This window comes from Sorex araneus, chromosome 2 (genome assembly GCF_027595985.1).
Source record: "Sorex araneus isolate mSorAra2 chromosome 2, mSorAra2.pri, whole genome shotgun sequence".
NCBI classification, from domain to species: domain Eukaryota; kingdom Metazoa; phylum Chordata; class Mammalia; order Eulipotyphla; family Soricidae; genus Sorex; species Sorex araneus.
In genome coordinates this window covers 137,044,015-137,064,243 of record NC_073303.1, presented here as the reverse complement: position 1 = coordinate 137,064,243, position 20,229 = coordinate 137,044,015, and the positions used below count along the sequence as shown (strand labels likewise).

The window sequence follows — 20,229 nt, the reverse complement described above, 5'->3', positions numbered from 1 at the left end:
CTGAGAGGGGCGGAGGAATTGAACCTGGGTTGGCTGAGTGCAAGGCAAATGCCCTACCTGCTGTGCTATCGCTCCAGCCCTATCAACATAATACACCACCTTATTACAAGGAAAAAGAAAAAAATTGTATGATTCTATCAGTAAGATGTACAGAAAGCTTTTAAGAAAATCCAACACCTAATCATGATAAAACTCTCAATAACACACAAGTTGAAAAACTTTCCTCAACATAGTTAAAACCACTTACCACAAGACTGTAGCAAACATTATACCTCATGATGAAAAACTAAAAGCTTTCTCTCTAAGATCAGCTTAAGACAAGACTGCCCACTCTTACAATATTATTTAGTACAGAACTGGGAGACATAGCAATTAGGGAAGAAAGAGATATTTACATTTGAAAAGAAGTTAAACTTTCACTATCTATAGATGACATTTTACTAAACATATAAAACCCTCATAACTCTACAAAGAAACTAATAGAAAACAATGGACTTTACATAAAGCAGTAGGCTACAAAATCAGTGGGTAGAAATCCATGGCTTTTCTATATGCAAACAGTGAAATGAAGAGAGGGAATTAAAGAAACAATCCCATTCACAATGTGCCTCAGAAAATCAAGTCCCTGGGAATTTTCTTAGTAAGAGGTGACTTATACAAAGAATACTATAAATCACTCCTAAAAGAAATAAAAGAGGACATGAAGAAATGGAAACGCACACCCTGTTCATATATAGGATATATAGGATAGATCAATACTGTCAACATTACAATCTTAGCCAGAGCATTATAAAGATTCAATGCTCCTTATTAAAATACCCATGACATTTTTAAAAGACATAGATCAAACACTCCTGAAATTCATAACCTCAAGCCCCCGCTCATAGAGCTAAAGCAATCCCAAGAAAACAAGAAGGTGGGAGGATTCTCTAGCCCCAACTTCAAAGTACTATAAAACTGTAATTATCGAAACAGGATGGTACTGGAATAAGGACAGATACTCAGATATTGGACAGCTAATCGCTAATAAAGGAACAAGAAGTATGAAGTAGAGCAAGAAAAGCCTCTTCAACAAATGATACTGTAATCACTGGCTGATGGCATGGGGGTAAGAAATGAGTCTGGACCCGTTTCTAACACCATGTGCAGAAGTCAAGTCAAAATAGGCGCATTAAAGGCCTTACTATCAGACGTGAATTCATAAATTCCTATCAAGGAAAACAGGTAGAATACTCCAAGACATTCCACCAAGAACTACCTTCAATGTCTCAATGTCATAGGCAAAGCAAATAGAAGCAAAGATAAACAAAGGAGACTACCTAAAGCTAAAAAGCTGGAGCCAGAGCTTAGTACAGTGGTCAGGGAGCTTCTTTTGAATGCAGTCAACTCAGGTTTGAACCCTGGCAGGCTATGTTCCACCAGAAGTGATCCCACCAGGTGTGGTCCCCAAACTAACCAAACAAACTAAGAAGCTTCTGTACCACTAAAGAAATGAGAACCAAAATAAAAATGCAATTCCAGGGTCAGAGCAATAGCAGAGCGGATAAGGCATTTGCCTTGCACACGGCCGACCCGAGTTCGATCTCCAGCACCCCATACGGTCCCCCAGGCACCGCCAGGAGTAATTCCTGAGTGCAGAGCCAGGATAACTGCTGAGCATCGCTGGGTGTGACCCAAAAAAGAAAAAAAATGCAATTCCACAACATATTGAAAATGAGGGTGGTGTGAGATCAAAAGAAACTTCCTCAAAGACGTAACAAAGGCCCAAAGGTATGTGAAATGCTCTATCATCACTTATCAGGGAAACAACAATCAAAACAACAATGAAGTATCTTAACACCAGTGCAACTAGAACATAAGACAAAGAACAAAAATCACTTTTGCTGGTAAAGACATGAGAAAATAAAGGACCCTCATTCTCTACTGGTGGAAATGTTGACTGGTCCAGCCTTTCTGTAATACAATATGCACTCCTCAAAAATCTAGGAATTGAAGGGCCAGAGATATAGAACAGAACAGGATATCTGTTTTGCATGCAGCAACCCAGGTTTGATCCCCAGCACCCTGTATGGTCCCCAAGCACTGCCAGGAATGATCCCTGAGCACAGAACCAGGAGTAAGCCCTGAGAATAGCCAAGTGTAGCCCAAAGACAAAAACAAAAACAAACAAAAAAATGTAGGAATTGAATCTCCCTGTGACCCAACAATTCCACCTCTTGGCATTTTCCCCAAGCATCATAAAACAGCCATTTAGAAAAGACATACGCACTATGTTCACTGCAGCTCAAATCACAGTAGTCAAAATCTGGAAATAATCCAAGCACCTAACATCAGATAACTAAATTAAAAAAAATATGGTGCACATACACAATGGAATATACAACTCTAAGTTAAAATCCTACAATTTGTTGTCAAGTTAATGGAGCTGGAGAGTATTATGCTGAGTGAAGACAACCAGGAAAGGGACAGTTATCAACAATTATAACAATTATCTCTTACATGAAATATAAAGAAATAAAAGTTGTAGTAAAAAGTATGCCCAAAGGGCAACAGAAACTGAGATTTGGTCTTCAGATCTCTCTAGGGGAGCATTAGGAGTGTGGGAAGGAGTGGAATTATGATCAAGTGGACACTCTGAAAAAGGGTGTGGTTTCATGCATAAAACTCTTATTATTAGCAGTAAACCATGATGGCTAAAGTTAAAAAGAAGAACAACAACAGAAAGAGCTTAAGGGGTCCAGCAGATGGCATGACAATCAAAATATGCTTGCCTTGTCATTTCAATCTCCAATGCTGCCAACATGTGCAGAGTATGGTTCAGCAGTACTGTTGTTTGGATCTCTGGTGCCGCAATAGAGTGAGCTCCTTCAGGCACATCTTATAGCAAGGCGTTTCAAAGGACTGTAACTAAAGTACCTGACCTCCAGTGCACACTGCCATTACAGATGTACACTAAAGTATGAACCCCCACTAGGAATCTAAGCACCACAAAAATCACTGGCATTACAACAGAATGTACAAAAGCAGAACTGTGCAAGTCTGGGTAAGCACTATGGCAGAGAATGTTATTGCTGCAACATGATGTTTGATCCCCAGCAATTTCATAAACAAGAGTGTCAAATCACACCTGGTCATCACAAACACCATGGGGAAGGGAAAGGCAAAGTGGGTGAAGGTAAGTATGGGGCACAAAACAGAGCTAAGGCAAAAATCTAATTCAGCACAAAACTGACAGGTGAAGTTAGTAAGATCAAGTTATCTGTGAAGTACAGAGACAAAAATAGGGAGTAAACAGTATCAAACAACGACAAACAGTATCAAACAACGACAAACTCCTTGCCTCCAATTACAAAACTTATTTTGTAACTTATTAACAAACAGAATGAAGATCAAATTAGAAATGATAAAAAGGACAGTTAATGGAGGGCCAGTGGTCATGTGGTGCAGTCAACTTTGAACATCAATATTATAAACAAAAATACTATTTTAACTATATAATCTAAACTACAAAAAACTTTCTAAAGACAATAAATAAGACTGAAGGATTATTACTTGGAGAATAACTGTAGAGAAAAAAAAGCTAGTTAAGGGTTGATGCAAGAGATCAGAAGCATGTCAGTACTTTAGACACCTAAGATAATTTAAATACAACTGCCAGTATCCCTGAAAACCAGGAAATTAATTAGAATAATCCATGGTGAGTGATGTATTTTGAAATATATGGTGAATGGAACGGGATGGAGTGATAGGAAGAGGAGGTAAGAATCCTTATAGAGGAGACTCAACCATACAAAAATGAGGAAACTATTAGATATATGATGAAAATGACAGAAACAGAAAGAATGTCACTTGGATCCTCACAATTAATTCATGTAGTAGTGGGAAATAAATCCATCTGACTAAAAGATCAATTATATACTGGGGACTCAATATTAGACAGTGAAGGTATTAAAAAGTAGTTGCCCAAGCTGACATTTTACACAAATATTGATGAAACAAAATATAAATGTTTCCATTAATATGAAGTACTGTAACAAAAATAATCATGAAGTTCAAAATACTGTTTTTGAAAGAAAAGTTACCAGCTACCAATAAATTTACAGTACCTGTGTCTGGATATCATCTCCCGTGACAATGTTTCCCACAGCCCGCAAAGCAGGAGAGACCACTTTATAATCATTATGCCTGTAACCATAAAAAAGAAATATAATAGCCAACAGTTCTACTCTCTGTATTCTTTCCTTTTCTCAGGGTTGAAATCCACACTAAAAAATGTGACAGAAAAGTAACTAAGGTGGTTGGTTAGCTATTACAGGGATCATATGATGACGATGATAATGATAGAGTAATTAGTGTTGTCTAGAATAGCTATCATTCCATTAGCTACTAATTCAAAAAAATTAAAAATAAAGATACCTCTTTTGTAACAATCTTTCCCAGAAATTCCATCACCTGGAGCCTAAGTTTCCCTCACATCATTTAGAAAAGATTTTTAATAAAGACTGTTACTTGGTCCTCTATAGCTGCTGATATGGAGAGCCATATCAACTCTCAACTAACATTTACAAGCACTTTCATTTTTTTGAGTTTAGTAGTTAGCATCATTTTTAACTTCATTTCTTAAGCAACTAGCTAATATACAAATTCACTAGTTTGATTTTTAAAATACTAATTGTAGCACTGTAGCACAGTCGTCTGTTGTTCATCGATTTGCTCGAGCAGGCACCAGTAACGTCTCCACTGTGAGACTTGTTGTTACTGTTTTTGCCTTATCGAATACCGCCATGGGTAGCTTGCCAGGCTCTGCCATTCAGGCGAGATACTCTTGGTAGCTTGCCGGGCTTTCCGAAAGGGACAGAGGAATCGAATCCGGGTCGGCTGCATGCAAGGCAAATGCCCTACCCGCTGTGCTATCGATCCAGTTAAAAAAATGTGAATTATTGTTAAACTGATTAAAATAACAAATTAACAACAAAATTACAAGTATATCCCGATCATTTTCACTTGTTTTCCTTTCTCTATTTTGTTATACAACTCTCAAGATAACTGCTTATCATGTATGTATATTTGTATGCACAGAATTTAATTGCATTTTTTAATTGAATGGTATTATACTTTATACATAACTTTGCATCTTATTTTTTAATGTGAAAGAGCCACTATATTCTTTGTCAATGATTATACTGCTTTCCATGGCTGGAAAACTCCTCACTCCTCCTGCTGATAGTTATTTACATTGTTTGCAGTCATCTGCTATTTCAAACAATGCTGCAGTGCTTCAATGCACATATATGTATGCATTACTTCTAAGTCAAAAAGATATGTGTCCTTGAATTTTTATTTGGTACTGTTTAATAGCTTCTCATAAAGTTTTAATTTATACTTGAAAAATGCCAAACTTCTAATGAGATAATGCAAGTCAAAGTAAGAGGATACTACTTTTACTATTTTAGGTTCACTCATTTTAAGACTTATGACTAACTAAAAAATGGGCGGGGAACAGAGATATGCATCCACATAAAGGTTGTTTTTCAAAAGAAGCTTCACATTAGGAAATGTTCCTTAGCAACCTTTTTAAAAATTTTTTTTAATTTACGAAATCACTGAGATATAAAGTTATAAACTTGTTCAGGATTCAGTTTCAGTTCTACAATGTCCAAGCACCAATCACTTCACCACGTGTACACTTCCCACCGCCATGTCCCAGTTTCCCTCCTGCCCCTAAATGTGTCTCTATGTCAAACAAATTTTGTTCCCTTTTAGGAACTACGGTTTGCTTACTTACTAAAATTATGCTAGACTTGTGATACATTTTTTTAAAAAACAAGAATAGTAAACTTGACCTTTGTTTTTAATTTTGGGGCCACCATCAGTAACGCAGGGCTTACTCTTGGCTTTGGACCATTTCTGGCTATACTCAGAGGACCAGGGATTGAATCACAGACAGCTGCATTCAAAGTAAGTGCCTTAACCCCTGTACCACTTTTCCAGCCCAAGATAAAAAATTATTACAGGTTAGACTAATTTTAAATGTGCTAACAGCAGTCCTGCTATTAATATGTATTTGCCCTCAACACTTTTTAATCTTGTGTTGCTGGTTTTATAATCAATTTCTCTATTCTAAGATGGTAAGAACCTCCTTCATTTTAACATCATACCTTTATTTCCAATTTATACAGCACTTTGAAATAGGTTACTTCAACAATCTGCCTCATTTCAGATGAGGAAATCAAAAGTAATAATATTTTCCAAGGTCAAACAGCTAGTTATAAATGGGGTAATTCAGATCCTAGCAGTCTTCAGTTCCATTAACTTCCCACTTTGTCAGTGGCTCTTGAAACAGGATGGTGGAATTTCTTTTTACCTCTTTCATGGAGTTTAAGGCCAGTCAAAAGAACTACTGGTACCAGCCTGGTGCACACTGAAAAGAAAACACCTCAACAATTGAACCTAAAAATGAAAACATTTTAAATAATAAACTCTACTAAACCACAGTTGGTTTATAGATTCGAACAAAAGAAAGCAACCCTCCATAAACTCTATAAATCTGAAGAGATAATAAGTCTTTATTTCAGTCTAAATAGTCAATATTCTTTCACTTTCCTTTAAAATCTTTTCTCCTTAAATGAGACTAACCAATCTTCTCAAAAACTGCCTGTCCTCTCACATTTACTTCAAGATTTGATGACTTTTAAAATGACTAAAATATATAGTTGGGCTGGAGCGATAGCACAGCGGTTAGGCTTTCGCCTTTCACGCGGCCAACCCGTGTTTTATTCCTCCGCCCCTCTCGGAGGGACAGGCAAGCTACTGAGAGTAAGGAGCCCGAGCGGCAGAGCCTGGCAAGCTACCCGTGCGTATTGGATATGCCAGAAACAGTAACAATAAGTCTCTCAATGAGAGACGTTACTGGTGCCCGCTTGAACAAATCGATGAGCAACGAACGGGATAACAGTGACAGTGAAAATATAGTTATAGAGAAGAGGGCCTTTATGAACCTCAAAAAACACGAATTTATAAGGTCAAAATAAACAAGTAATAAAGCAGAGTAAAGCAGAGTAAACTGATTGTACATCGGTATTTGGTTCTCAGCAATTCAAAACATTAGAAACAGGCCCTTAAAGGTATCTTACATCAGCAGCTCCACAAGTCTTCTACAAACTCCTGAGTCAATGACTGCTTGAATTTTATCATTGGGTCCATCAGACAGGTATGAGAGGGCCCAGCATGCATCAGCCAGTACATCAGTGTCATTAACGAACAGCAACCAGGAAAGCGCATTCAAGCAGGGAGAAACCTATGATGAAGGGGAGATAATATGATTATGAAATTCTACAGAATAAAAGCCAGAAGGGAGGCAAAGAACCCCAGAAAGTAATCTGGTGATTAATACTTGCAGTGTTGGGTAATAAGAGCCAAAACTGCACTTCCATCTTTGAAATATACTATCAATGGCCTTGCTATTACTCTGATGATATAGTCAGAGCCAAAGAAAATAGTTCCTGAGAGCGAAGCTTAATTAATACTTCCTGAGACCAAAGCTCAGAGTGAGATTCCTTGTCAAAATATTCTTTGTCGACCAAAGGAACAATCACGGGGGCTAACGGTTGAAAATTCTGTATTTTAGATATTTTACTATGAATAAAATATGATAGGTTTTAAGATATAATTCACAACTTTTTAAAGACAATAAAAATTATACAAAATTAAAGTAAAAAGTTTTATTATCCCTAGAAGCAAAGTTGTTAAAACTTTTAAATGTTACCAAAAAAATGTTCTCGTCACATTAATATTGGTTGATGTGCCTTCCCATACTGTTTAACCATACTGTTTAATCAGTTCATTGTACTTTTCTTGCCAATTTCCCACAAGAATAATTCCTACCTTTGCAAACTCTGGAGGTGGACTTTTTCCTCTACAGAGATTAGACAAAGCCCATACTGCATTCCGGGTCATGGTCAGGCGGTTTTGCTTTGAAAATAACCTAGAAGCATGATTACATACTGGTAAACTACAGAAAACATAAATAAATCCCTACTGAAATAATATAAAAGCTAAATTCTTTTTTTTCTTTTTGGGTCACACCTGGCTCTGCACTCAGGAATCACTCCTGGCGGTGCTCAGGGGACAATATGGGATGCTGGGAATCGAACCCGGGTCGGCCGCGTGCAAGGCAAACGCCCTACTTGCTGTGCTATTGCTCCAGCCCTAAAAGCTAAATTATTTTCATGCCATTGATAAATAGATGCCTTGAAATAACTTTTTATCCAGAACAATAAAAGTTTAATCTAATTCACAATTCACAAATAAGACAGGATGCCTGAAGAAAAAACCAAAGTTAGTAAAAATATCTGTAATTAAAAACAAAAACCACAAAGAAATTTAAAAATTATTTCCAACATTTAAAACTTCACACAACTTCCCATATTAGTATCACTTAAAAAAACAAACAAAATAAGAAACTTACTGCAGAAGAGGGGGAAGAATGTTGCAGTCTAAGACATAGTCCCTGCACATGGTACTATCTCCAGCAATGTTGCCAAGTGCCCAAACTGCCTGTGAAAGAATTATTCATTAATGACAGACTACATAATTTAATTCTCCCATAATTTATGCTTCCATGAGATATCATTCGGGAAATCATATAGTAGCTATCAATATATTGAATATGGCCCTTTATTTAAACAGCCTATTAGGGAGCAAATGAAATAGTTCTGGGCTTGAAAGATGATAGTGTATAGTCAACATGTGATCATTCGTAGTAATAATTTGTATTAATGGGAAAAATTAATTTTTAACAACATTCTTTACCTTAGGGAACCCCACCCCTAAGTAAGAGTCCATAAAGTCCTTATTTTAGTCCTTTGAGAAGAGATTTAAGTAACTCAGCTGATTTAAAATGTATATTAAAGTTGCTTACAAAAAAAAAAGAATTTAAGTGCAATCAAATGTAGAAAAATGTTTTTAAATTTTTGGAAATAAAAAAAGTTTTGACTGTGATAATGGTTACATGGGTTAACATATATGCATCTTAAAACTTAAATTTTACGCTTCAAATATATGCACGAAATTATAGGACAATTATTGTAGGCAGATTTCTCAAAAATAGAAGAAATGATACTCATTTAGTGGTGATTTTTATTTACACTTTTATTTACACTCTGCAGTAGTTAAAAACTTGCTTTTCCAATCTAGCAAAAACCTGCTATACTATAATCAACATAAAATATTCTGACTAAAAAACCTCATTAACTACTCATATAAGTCTAAACATATATCAGTAAAACTTAAAAGTTTCAAATTACAAGGAAAGTAAGGTTTTGTATTTAGAAGACATTTTGCCAATATTCACCATATAATTTTCTATAATAATTTTCTATTTTGGCTAAGTCCAGATTTCTAGAACACCCCCTAGATATACCTACTGATATACAATGTAATTGTAATGACCAAGTGTAAAGCTTAGGTCTACATCGAATATAAAACCAAAACAGGGCTGGATCGATAGGACAGCATGTAGGACATTTTTGCCTTGCACATGTGTGACCCAGGATTTGATCCCCAGCACTTCATATGGTCTCCTGATCACTACCAAGAGTGACTCCTGCATGCAAAACCATGAGTAACCCTTGAACACTGCTGGGTGTGACCCAAAGTCAAAATTATACTTTTTCACTTAATTCTCTTTATTTATTTACCTGCTCCTGGACATCTTCAAACTCTGAGCTGAGCAATTCTATGAAGATAGGCACAGCTCCTGCCTGAATCACAATCCGGGTCTGAATAGAATTTCCTGAAGCAATATTTGTCAGTACCCAAGCTGATTCAAACTATAAAGATAAAAATAATTTCATTATCTTATTAGAATGTAATGGCTTAGTTAATTATAAAAATTAGATTTTCTGTACATAATAAAAGAGTTTATCATTATTTGCTTAAAATTTACCAGCTGAACACTCTGATTTTTCAAAGAAATATTCTCAGCTACATTACTTTCGCCTACAGAAATAATCAGGATGTCTACACCCTCACATGCAATTAGAGTTGACATGAGACGAGAAAAAGAATATATGCCGATATGCAATGATCAGCCAAGAAATAAACTTTTACATTTAAATTTTATATTAAGAAGATACTACATAAGGCCAGACTGATACGGTGCTTGCCTTGCACACGGCTGACCTAGATTTGATCCCAGGCACCCTATATAGTCCCTGAGTCCCGCCAGGAGTGATCCCTGAGCACAGAGCCAGGAGTAAGTTCTGAGCACCCAGTGTGGGCCATCACCTCCCCCTCCCCCCACACACAAATAAGGTATCACAAAGGTATCACTCTCTAAAAGGGTTTGAAAAGAACATACGTAATAATTGACTGGAGTTTCCTTAGGAGTCATGATAAATTGTAAATTGTTACCTATATTGAAGACAAGAGTGTATGAAAAGGAAAGAAAAAACATTTCCCACTGTAAACTTAAACTTCTGGAAAAAGAAATTAAATACTTCAGTATCGGGGATTGAAATGGGGTTAGCTGCTTAACAAGAAAAGAGCCCGGCAAGCTATCATCAGAGTATCTGGCCCGCACGGCAGAGCTTAGCAAGCAACCTGTGGCAGTATTCAATATGCCAAAAACAGTAACACAAAGTCTCACAATGAAGACGTTACTGGTGCCCGCTCGAGCAAATCCATGAGCAACGGGATTGTAAAAAACATCTGCCAGGGGATGACCGGGGGAGAGCCTCGGCAGCTCTCCCCGTGGGCCGCCCCCGGGTTCGAGGGGGTCGCTCCCAGGCCACTCGCCCAGCCGGAGCGGCCTGGGTCATGGGGGAGACGGAGGAGGTAACTAAGGCCAAACCGGCTGCTTGATCAGCTGTCGTTTATTTCATTCTCTCCTGTCTCTCCCTCTGCTTCTCTCCCGGCTCTGGATCTCTCCTGGATCTCGTCCCCCAACCTACTCTTACAGCCTAGTTAAATGACCCCAGCATGAGGGGGTTGGAGCTTACATATAGGTGTGGTCACAATCAATAGGGGTAAAGTTCTTTCCCTTCAGGGGATGCTGCTTTTAGGACAGGGCGCAGTCCCATGAGTGTGTTTCTCCTCTCCTCGTCCAGCAAACATATAAGTATTCATAATATTAATCATTTTGTATGGACACAATACAAATGCATTAAGCTTATAGAATTGCTCTCCTGGGGTCATCTTGATCTCAGACTACAGTGTTCAGGCCACATTAGTCTTTCCTAGCCCTAGCAGGGTCCTAGTCTCGTCTTTACTTTTGGATCATGACAGCATTTGTCCATGATCAAGCTCTTAACTTATAGTTAAGAATTAGGCACTTTGGCCAGACCCATCTCGATGCCAGGGTAGCACATAACTCACCACTTGCCCTGGATCCATCCCGTCCCTTGTCGGGACCCTGCTTTTGGGGTGCTAGGAACTGAGGGCAACTGAGGCTTAAGTGGAGAAAGCTGATGCCCGGGAATGAATAATATTCGAAGCCAATTAAACCCCAAGTTACAAAAGAATAATACTATCTTCTTGTGTCTATACAAAAGGGACATTGGTTTAAAGTAAACTATTCAAAAGACACAAGGAGAGGAGAAAGGCAATAATAACTTATAAGTTCAGTGTCCTAGAAAGGTCTGACCTTACAAATTAACAGAGTCAGATGAGAGGGGGAAAGGTGATAAACTGTTTTGGGGAAGAGAGCATAGAGAAGTGATTACAGCTAAACAAAGGATGGGAGTGACTTGGGAACACCTTGATGGGTGTGACTGGGATAAGCCTAAACTCCTTGTGTCAAGGGGGGAAGGACACAGCCATGTCAACCTACATGGGATGACAGTGATACAGTGACAGTGATTATAAACAGGGATTGAAGCTTAATGGAAGAGCATTTGCTCTGCACATATGATGACCTAGATTCAATTTTTGGCATCCCTTTCCCCAAAAAAATAGGCATCCCTCTTCCCCAAAAACAAGGGGAAAAAAGTTGCTAGAAACTCAGATGTAAGAATCTATGTTCCAACTCCCACCTCTTGCAAATAGCTAACACAATTCTTGGGAAAAAGAAGATGGGAGGCAGTACTTTCCACAACTTCAAATTGTACTACGAAGCAGTAGTAATTAAAACAGTGGATACTGGAATGAAGCGAGACCCTCAGGTATATGTTAATCTTAGATAAAGGAGCAAAAAAAAAATATATGAAATGGCTCAAAGAAAGCCTCTTCAACAAGTGGTTTTGGGAAAACTGCAAAAAAATAAGTTAAAACCTCTTTTTAATGACTTGCACAAATGCCTTCCACAACATGGATTAAAGACCTTGACAGAGACCTGAATTCATACAGAGAAAAAACATAGGCAGAAATCTCCATGACACCAAAGCTAAAGGTATCCTCAAGGACAAAATACCATGAACTAAGCAGGTGCAGGTGAAAGCAAAGATAAAATAAATGGGACTACATTAAACTAAAAAGCTTTTGCACTTCAAAGGAAACGATGACCAGGAAGACAGCCCGTGGAATGGGAAAAATTATTTACCCAACATTCATCGAATTAGGGTTTAATATCCAAGATATATAAAGCACTAGTGGAAGTTTTCAATAAACATACAACTCTATTAAAAAATGGGGAGAGGAGATGCACAGAAAGATGACTTACTCAAAGAAGAAATAAAAATGGCACATGAAAAACTGCTCTACATCATTAATCATTAGGGAGATACAAATCAAAATGACAAAGTATCATCTCACACCACAGAAACTAGTACACATCAGAAAGAACAACCACGCTGATGTAGATGTGGAGAGAATGGGACTCTCATGCACTGCTGGTGGGAATGCCTACTGGTTCAGTCTTTCTGGTAAATAGCATAAATATTTCTTACTAAACTAGAAATTGAGCTTCCACATGACCAGCAATATCACTCTTGGGAACATATCCTAGATGCCCAAAACACAATGCAGAAATGCTATCTGCACCTTGATGTTCTCTGCTGTACGATTCACAATAACGGAACCAACCTAAGTGCCTGAGAACAGATAAGTGGATAAATAAACTATGGCATCTACATAATGGAAATGGAGAGCATTATGCTGAGTGAAATAAGAGGGAGAGGGACAAACAGAATGATTACACTTATTTGCAGGGACTAAAATTAAAACACGAGAATAATACCAAAGATCGTAGAAACGAGGGCCCGGAGGACTGGTCCTTGTTAGGAAGCTTGCCAAAAAGGGAGCAGGGAGTGCAGCTAGGAGAGAGAAGGGACCACTATGACAATGATAGTTGGAAATGATCACTCTGACAAAAACAGAGTGCTGAAAGGCCGTAAAGCAATATGGATGATACCCTTTCAGGAGCAGTATTGCAAACTACAGTGCCTAAAAGGAAAAAAAGGAAGGGGGGGGTGGGTGGGAGAGAAGTGTCTGTCTTAGAGGCAGGTTGCAGGGGTGGGAGGGAAACTGGGGATGTTGATAGTGGGAATTTTGCACTGGTGAATGGATGGGTGTTGGAACATAGCATGACTGAAACTGAACCATGAACAACTTTGTAACTGTATTTCACAGTGAGTCCATTAAATTTTTTTTTAAATGCAGTAAGAAGGCTGTTCAACTGTTAAGCAAAATATACAAAGAAATTTTTGTCAACAAAATTAAACAATTCTATACATCTCTTCAATGTAGATTTGACTAAACCTGACTTTTTAGCCTAATAGTGAGAAATACAAGAGTGAATTCATAATTTTTTTTTTAATTTTAAGAATAAATTCTTAATTTATTTTGTTGAGTTTTTTTGGGCAGGAGTTAGGATGCTTGCCTTGCATGTAAGCAACACTGGTGCAATCCCTGGCACTGAATATGGCCCCTCAATACTGCTAAAGTACCCGCTGACCACTCTTAGGTGTAGCCCAATTCCTACCTCCAGCATTCTCCCCCTAAATTTAGTGGGTTTTTTTTTAGGGGATGGGGGTGGGGGGCATAGTGGTATATGGGATTGATCACAGGACCTCATACATGGAAAACATGTACTCTACCACTGAGCTACATCCCTAGTTGAGTTCTTAATAAATCTAGGTTTTTCTTTCATCTCCTTTCTGTTATCCTTTAATAAAGCATACTATGTAGAGAGAACAAAATTAAAGTGATATGCCACTTTAATAAGAAATCAAGGAAAAAAAATCATCTGGAAGCCGAGTAGTACTACAAAGGTTATAGCACTTGCTAAGCTGTGGCTCCAGCTGGAACCTAGTTCAAAACCCACAACCTATACATATAGTCAAGGCGGCCATTGAGCAGAGTCAAGCATGGTTCTTGAAAGCCATTGGGGGTAGCACTCCTCTCTCCCCAACAAAGTCATCAACATATGGAGCTACGGGGCCAGGGGGTAAGGCACGGGACATGCATGAGGCTGATCCCAGCTCAATCAATCCTTGGCATTGCATATATTACCTAAGCACCTCCAAAAGCACTCCACAACCACTCGACATGGTTCAGACCTTCAGCCCACCCCCAGCACCAAGAGAAAAGCTTCTAAGCTTTAAGATGTATTGTGAAAGGCAGCTGCCATAAAGAAAACTAACTCATCAGATGACGATGACTACTGAAGGGAGACGGCAAGAGAGGTGAGAGGAGTAAGTAGCCAGATCTTTTCCTAGTGGCACCTAGAGACTCTGGTGGTGGGTATGATGATTTGTATACAAATCTACACACAAAAAGTTATACCCCCCTCAAGGTCTTCAGTACTGTTAACCAACGAAACATCAATAAACAATTGATAAATGTAAGCCAGATAAAGCAGTTTGGTGCATTAACTGGATGTGGATATCTAAGCAGTAGGGAGGAAAATCCTGGTTGAAAGAACACAATTTCTGTAATACTTTTCTGTGATGAGAAGTTTAAGACTTAAACACTGGATGTCACAAAGCAAATTCTTATCACATAACACTGCAGTAACCAATCACTGATTAAAAAAACCTCATTTTACTATGCCTGAATTACAACTTTACATATATACTGCACTTTTTATTTTTTAAAGCACCATTTAGGCAGTCCTCAAAACAACCCAGAAGCAATAGTACAGCATTTCGAGATTATTTATAAGCTAGCAGAAAAAGATCCAATAATCTAACAGACTTGAATGGTCATACAGCTGAATACTACATATTACAGTCACCTAATCAAGTAAAATTATGACACTGAAGCTGAGCCTTAGAAACACACCTGTAATACTGACAAAACTCTTTTAATTAATTGCTCATAGTTTTGGTATCAAGGGCAAGCCATTTTTAATAATTACTAGATTATTTAGTGGATGTTAAAAGAAAACTATTTCCCTAAAATGTCATTTCTTCTATTTCCCAAGAAAATTAACTGGTAAGAGATATACTGTGGGTATAAAAGTAAACTTTTCTATCAGAAAACAGCCCCCAAATGTTGTCACATAATGCTGAGTTGAAGAAATGAAAACTGTAAGAAAAAATAGTACTAAAGAATAAGTAAAACCAGCACACATTCAAGGGCTATTTCTGCAGGTGCTCGTGGAGCAACAGGAACTAACTGGGGCCCAAAGCATGAAAAGCAAGCACCATAATCCCTATGTGATCTCTCAGGTCTCATGCTAAGATTCTAGTATAAAAAAGAAATATTCTGCAGAAACAAAGAATATATTAAAGAGGTAGCAATAAGGAGTAATTAGAATACTAACTGCTGCCAGTTGAAACTAGTCTGTCTGTGACTCTTAACACCAAAGATCTCAGGGGAAATGGAAGGGAATTCCATATGTGAGGTGAATAAAATAGACGCAAACCAAAATTGATAAGAATTAAGAAAAAAATAAATGAATGGCCTAAACAAGGATGAAAGAAATCTGAAAATTAAGACATCTCAGCAAAACAAGAAACATTTATGCTTTTGATTAAAGAGTAACACAGGGGCCAGAGAGATAGAACAGTGGGCAGGGCACTTGTCTTGCAAGCTGCTGACACAGGTTCAAAACCTAAGTACTCCATAAGGTCCTCTGAGGACTGCTAGTAGTAATGATTCCTAAACACAGAGCCAGGAATAACCTCTGAGCACCGCCAGATATAGCTCCCCGCCCCCTCTCCAAAGTAACACAATGATGACAACTTCTGAAAGCAAGGGAAACTCAAGAGAGAAACTTGGTTTCTTGGAAGGTTGGAAAATAGAGTAGCAGACTGCCATTACTGAGAAGATAAGTAATTATAAGCAAAGGACCACTGAAAACTCAATATTGTAATAATACATAACACAGAAGAAGTGATTAGTGTAATGTATAAACCCATCTATTTGTGCAACTTATTGTACCCATGTATGTTACATGTATATGAAAAGGGCGGGAAGAAGAAATTTTTTCACGTATAAGTCTACTAAAGTGTTGAAAAAGAATTTTTCAAAAGTTTTTAAAATATTGTTTTAAAAATTACATGTTCTCTGAACTATTTAAAATTCCTTTTTCTCTTAATATTGTGATCGTTTTGGTTTTGATTTCTTTGGTTGTTGTGTCTGCTTTTTAGGGTGTGGGTCTTGGATTTTGGATTAGAACTGAACATGAAAGTTCTGGCTGTTGGCTGCTGCCGACCAAGGGGGGTTAGGGGTGTGGTCTCCTGCAGCAGGACTGGCAGGGCAGTAGAGGGAGGTTCAGCAGAGTCAAAACAATAAATATTTAAATGGGTCAAAGTATTTTAAGTAGCATTTTTTTAAAAATCTAAGAAATGATCATCTGAAGTAGTAAATGGCAAAAAATTATAATATTTACAGTTCTGTTCCTTTGTGTTTTTAAACACCAAATTCTTAGGTGTTCCAAGAAAATCAACCTGCTATGCAACTCTATCTGCTTGTAAATTATGATTCCATTATTATTTTTCACTGTCCGTAACTTGCTAAAATAGGGCTATAACTGAGCTCTGAAGGAAACACTAAAGGTTTGATATTTTCTCTCTTCCCTTTCTCAGTCTCTACCTTCTGGTGCTCAGTTCCTTAAATAAGGAAAATGAGAATCCAAAGCTGAAGTACTTCTGACCTCCTATCAAGTTTCCCACTCCAGGTTGAAGTACGCCTGGTTCCCTTTCTCCATTTGCATCAGGACTCTTGCTGGCCACTTTGCTGGTCCACTCTGTTTCCTAGCAAATGCCAGGCTCACCTGGAGAGCAAGTGAAAAGAGAGGCTCACATCAGAAAAAATAAAGCCAGATATCAAACTCTGTAGAGAACAGTGCCTGAATTATCTGAGCAACCTTTCAAGAGAAGTAGAGGGATCAATAAGGATGGGAAGAGATATGAGAATGAAGGCTTACTGCAGTTTATCACATTAAGCTTTTATCAGGGACAAGAAAGACAAGAATATGGAAATTAAACCAATTTTATTCAAATTTACAATTTCAAGGGTAGTACTATGCAAATGATTTGAAACTAGAAGACTATTTCTAGTTCCTTTTATAAGTTTTTCTAAGATGGTTTGGGAAAACAACATCTTATAACTGCAAAGGAGTAAAAGTAATGTCAGGCCTAAACTCAGAAAAAAAAAAGTGGGCACATAGAATATACCATAAGGCAGACAAATATTATATAAGAGAGAAGATTATGTCTGAGGTCTACATATCACATTTAAGTTTGAGAATGTACTTAGCAAAATATCATTCTCTGCTTCCCAAAACTCTAAATTCTACACATATTTCTCTCCTCCGAGAGCATCTGAATATCTGCCATAGGAGGCACTTCTGTCCTTCTGGTTCCAGGTACTTTGATTGTTTTGAGCATAAGGGAGGCCAGAAAGGAAAGGAAGAAATTCTTCACTAGGATTCAGATTTTAATTTGGGAAGGAAGAGATCAAGACTCTTAACTTACAGAATTAGTTCCTAGTGAGTTTAGCCATTATTATATGATTCTCTTCCTTAAAGAGAAATGGCAAAAATATCATTGCAGAGATACATTATTCACATTTCTAGTAAGCAAGAAAAAGGAGGGGTAATTTGCACTTTAGTACTTGCCCTGAAAAGAGAGGAAGGGATACCTTCCAGGTATTCTCGGAGCATCTCTAATTATTTGAACACGAAGCCTCCTGGCTTTAATGTCTTCCCTCTGCTTCCAGGTGACCAGAGGGTACCATTCAGTCACAACAGAAAGAATACCATACCGTGCTTAAATATACAGAGGGGGAAATTAGCTAGGGATGAGAACCTTTAGATAACAGGTCAGTTATTTCTGAGTCTCTGGACAGCTAAGGTGTAAATCGTGAGGTAGTCACTTCCAGAGATCATTTCTGAATGTTTTAGACTATTTGTCTGTATAAGGGTAGAATCTGAGATTTAAGACAGAAGTAAATTACAAGTTCTCTGAAGGCTTTAAATCTTCAGGGTATGTTCTAGGATTACAGAATCAAAAATTATGTAGAGGTTACATTTGTTAGCCAGGAGAGGGCACTGTCTAAGAACATAACATAGAAAGTGTACTATAGGGGCTGGAATGATATTTGCCTTGCACAAGGCCAACCTGGGTTCGCTTCCCAGCATCCCATATCGTCCCCCCGAGCACTGCCAGGAGTAATTCCTTAGTGCAGAGCCAGGAGTAACCCCTGTGCATTGCTGGGTGTGATCCAAAGCAAAATAAATAAATAAATAAATAAATAATTCAAGTTTTTTTAAAAAAAGGAAAGTATACTGTAAAAAGTAGATGGGGAAAAAACTCAATTTTGCTTTTTCATCTTTAACACATTAAGTAAGAAACTGGATCTCTGAAATTGCCTACTAGAATTAGAGGATCCAGAAGTTAATTCAAAATTTCGAAATTGCTTTTACTGTCAGAGACAGGACAGAAATGTTTTTCACATAAACAAAATGCTAACTTTCCCTATCTCCCACTTCCACAAAGCTCTTTTCAAATGATAAACTGCAGTAAGCTCTTCATTTGGTCCCTCTGGTTCTTGGTAGGTTGCTTGGGGGCTCAGACTCTATTTTCTGCAGTGTTGGTTTGTCTGGATTTCCTTTTTTCTGAGAAAACTCTTTCCTTGCTCTCTTATTTAAACCTGATTATTTTTTCAGGCATGATAACCCTGGTCTCAACTGGGAACCAGAATTATGATCCAGAAGGCAGCTAGCAAATAGAACCTTAATTCAAATGAACTTGGGAATTAGTAAATGTCAAACTGGAGAAGAAAATCTGATGGACCATTGAAGCACTCTACCTTTTCTGGATTTCTTGTTTTTCCTCTGGAAGCAACTCATCACCGCAACAAAGAGAATAAAAGGAGAAAGATAGGATGGGAAGAAAGGAGAGAAAATATCAAGACAAAGCATCAAGTTTTATAAATTACCTATACTGGTCTGGCCAGGGAAAACTGAGGGCACAGGGTGCCACTGACTGGTAACGTGCCAGTTCCTACAGCCTTAGTTGAAAGGAAAACAAAGGAGTGACATATCTTTATGGTTAACTGTTATTGGCAAATACTTATTTGGGAAAAAAAACACCACTGTGAATTATCTGGCACCTAACTTTAGGGGCATGTCTTAGTTCCTTCAGTACAGATTCTACAAGTAAAGACTTTACAGATCATGGATCTTTTCTGAAAATATATTACGGAAAGTCATTTTAGTGGTCACCCATTCCTTTCCAAAAAGCAAAACAGGAAAAACAAAAACCAATAAACACTAGCTACTGGAAATTCACATTTACCAAAATTCTACTTTTCCTGAGTTGGGTGGTGAACACCTGGGAGGGAGGGGGGAAATGGGACAGAACCTAAATCATTTGTGGGTAATCCTAGAAAGTTGGTTGACAGCTTGCTTGCTTTACTGTAAATAGTATCCAACCCAGAAGTTGCACAATTTCCTCTTGGAATCCCTAGCTTGTCCAACAGACTACATTATTGTACTTTTACCTATTGACTAAATCAGTACTGTTTGACTAAAATAGTATATATATAAGCACATAAGATCCTCATAATATTGTCAATAATTTCTTGGGATAAGAAGAAGAACTGAGGGGCTGGAGAGATAGCACAGCGGGTAGGGCATTTGCCTTGCACATGGCCAACCTGGGTTCGATTCCCAGCATCCCATATGGTCCCCTGAGCACTGCCAGGGGTAATTCCTGAGTGCAGAGCCAAGGAGTGATCCTTGTGCATCACCGGGTGTGACACAAAAAGAAAAAAAAGAAAAAAAAAGAGGAAGAACTGAGTAGAAACAGGTTTAGAAATTAATGAATCTCTGAAATCTAG

At 37.9% G+C, this 20,229-nt stretch overlaps 1 protein-coding gene across 1 annotated transcript in view; it reads right to left on the bottom strand.

The window, feature by feature from the left end:
- Positions 1-20,229, bottom strand: part of KPNA1 (karyopherin subunit alpha 1) — an 81,417-nt gene that overhangs the window by 25,080 nt on the left and 36,108 nt on the right. The window contains exons 6-10 of the mRNA XM_055125469.1: positions 9,699-9,830; positions 8,468-8,556; positions 7,885-7,984; positions 7,134-7,297; positions 4,107-4,185 (exon numbers count right to left, since the gene is read on the bottom strand). Of these exons, the coding sequence (XP_054981444.1) occupies positions 4,107-4,185; positions 7,134-7,297; positions 7,885-7,984; positions 8,468-8,556; positions 9,699-9,830 (564 nt within the window). The remainder of the gene's footprint in view (positions 1-4,106; positions 4,186-7,133; positions 7,298-7,884; positions 7,985-8,467; positions 8,557-9,698; positions 9,831-20,229) is intronic.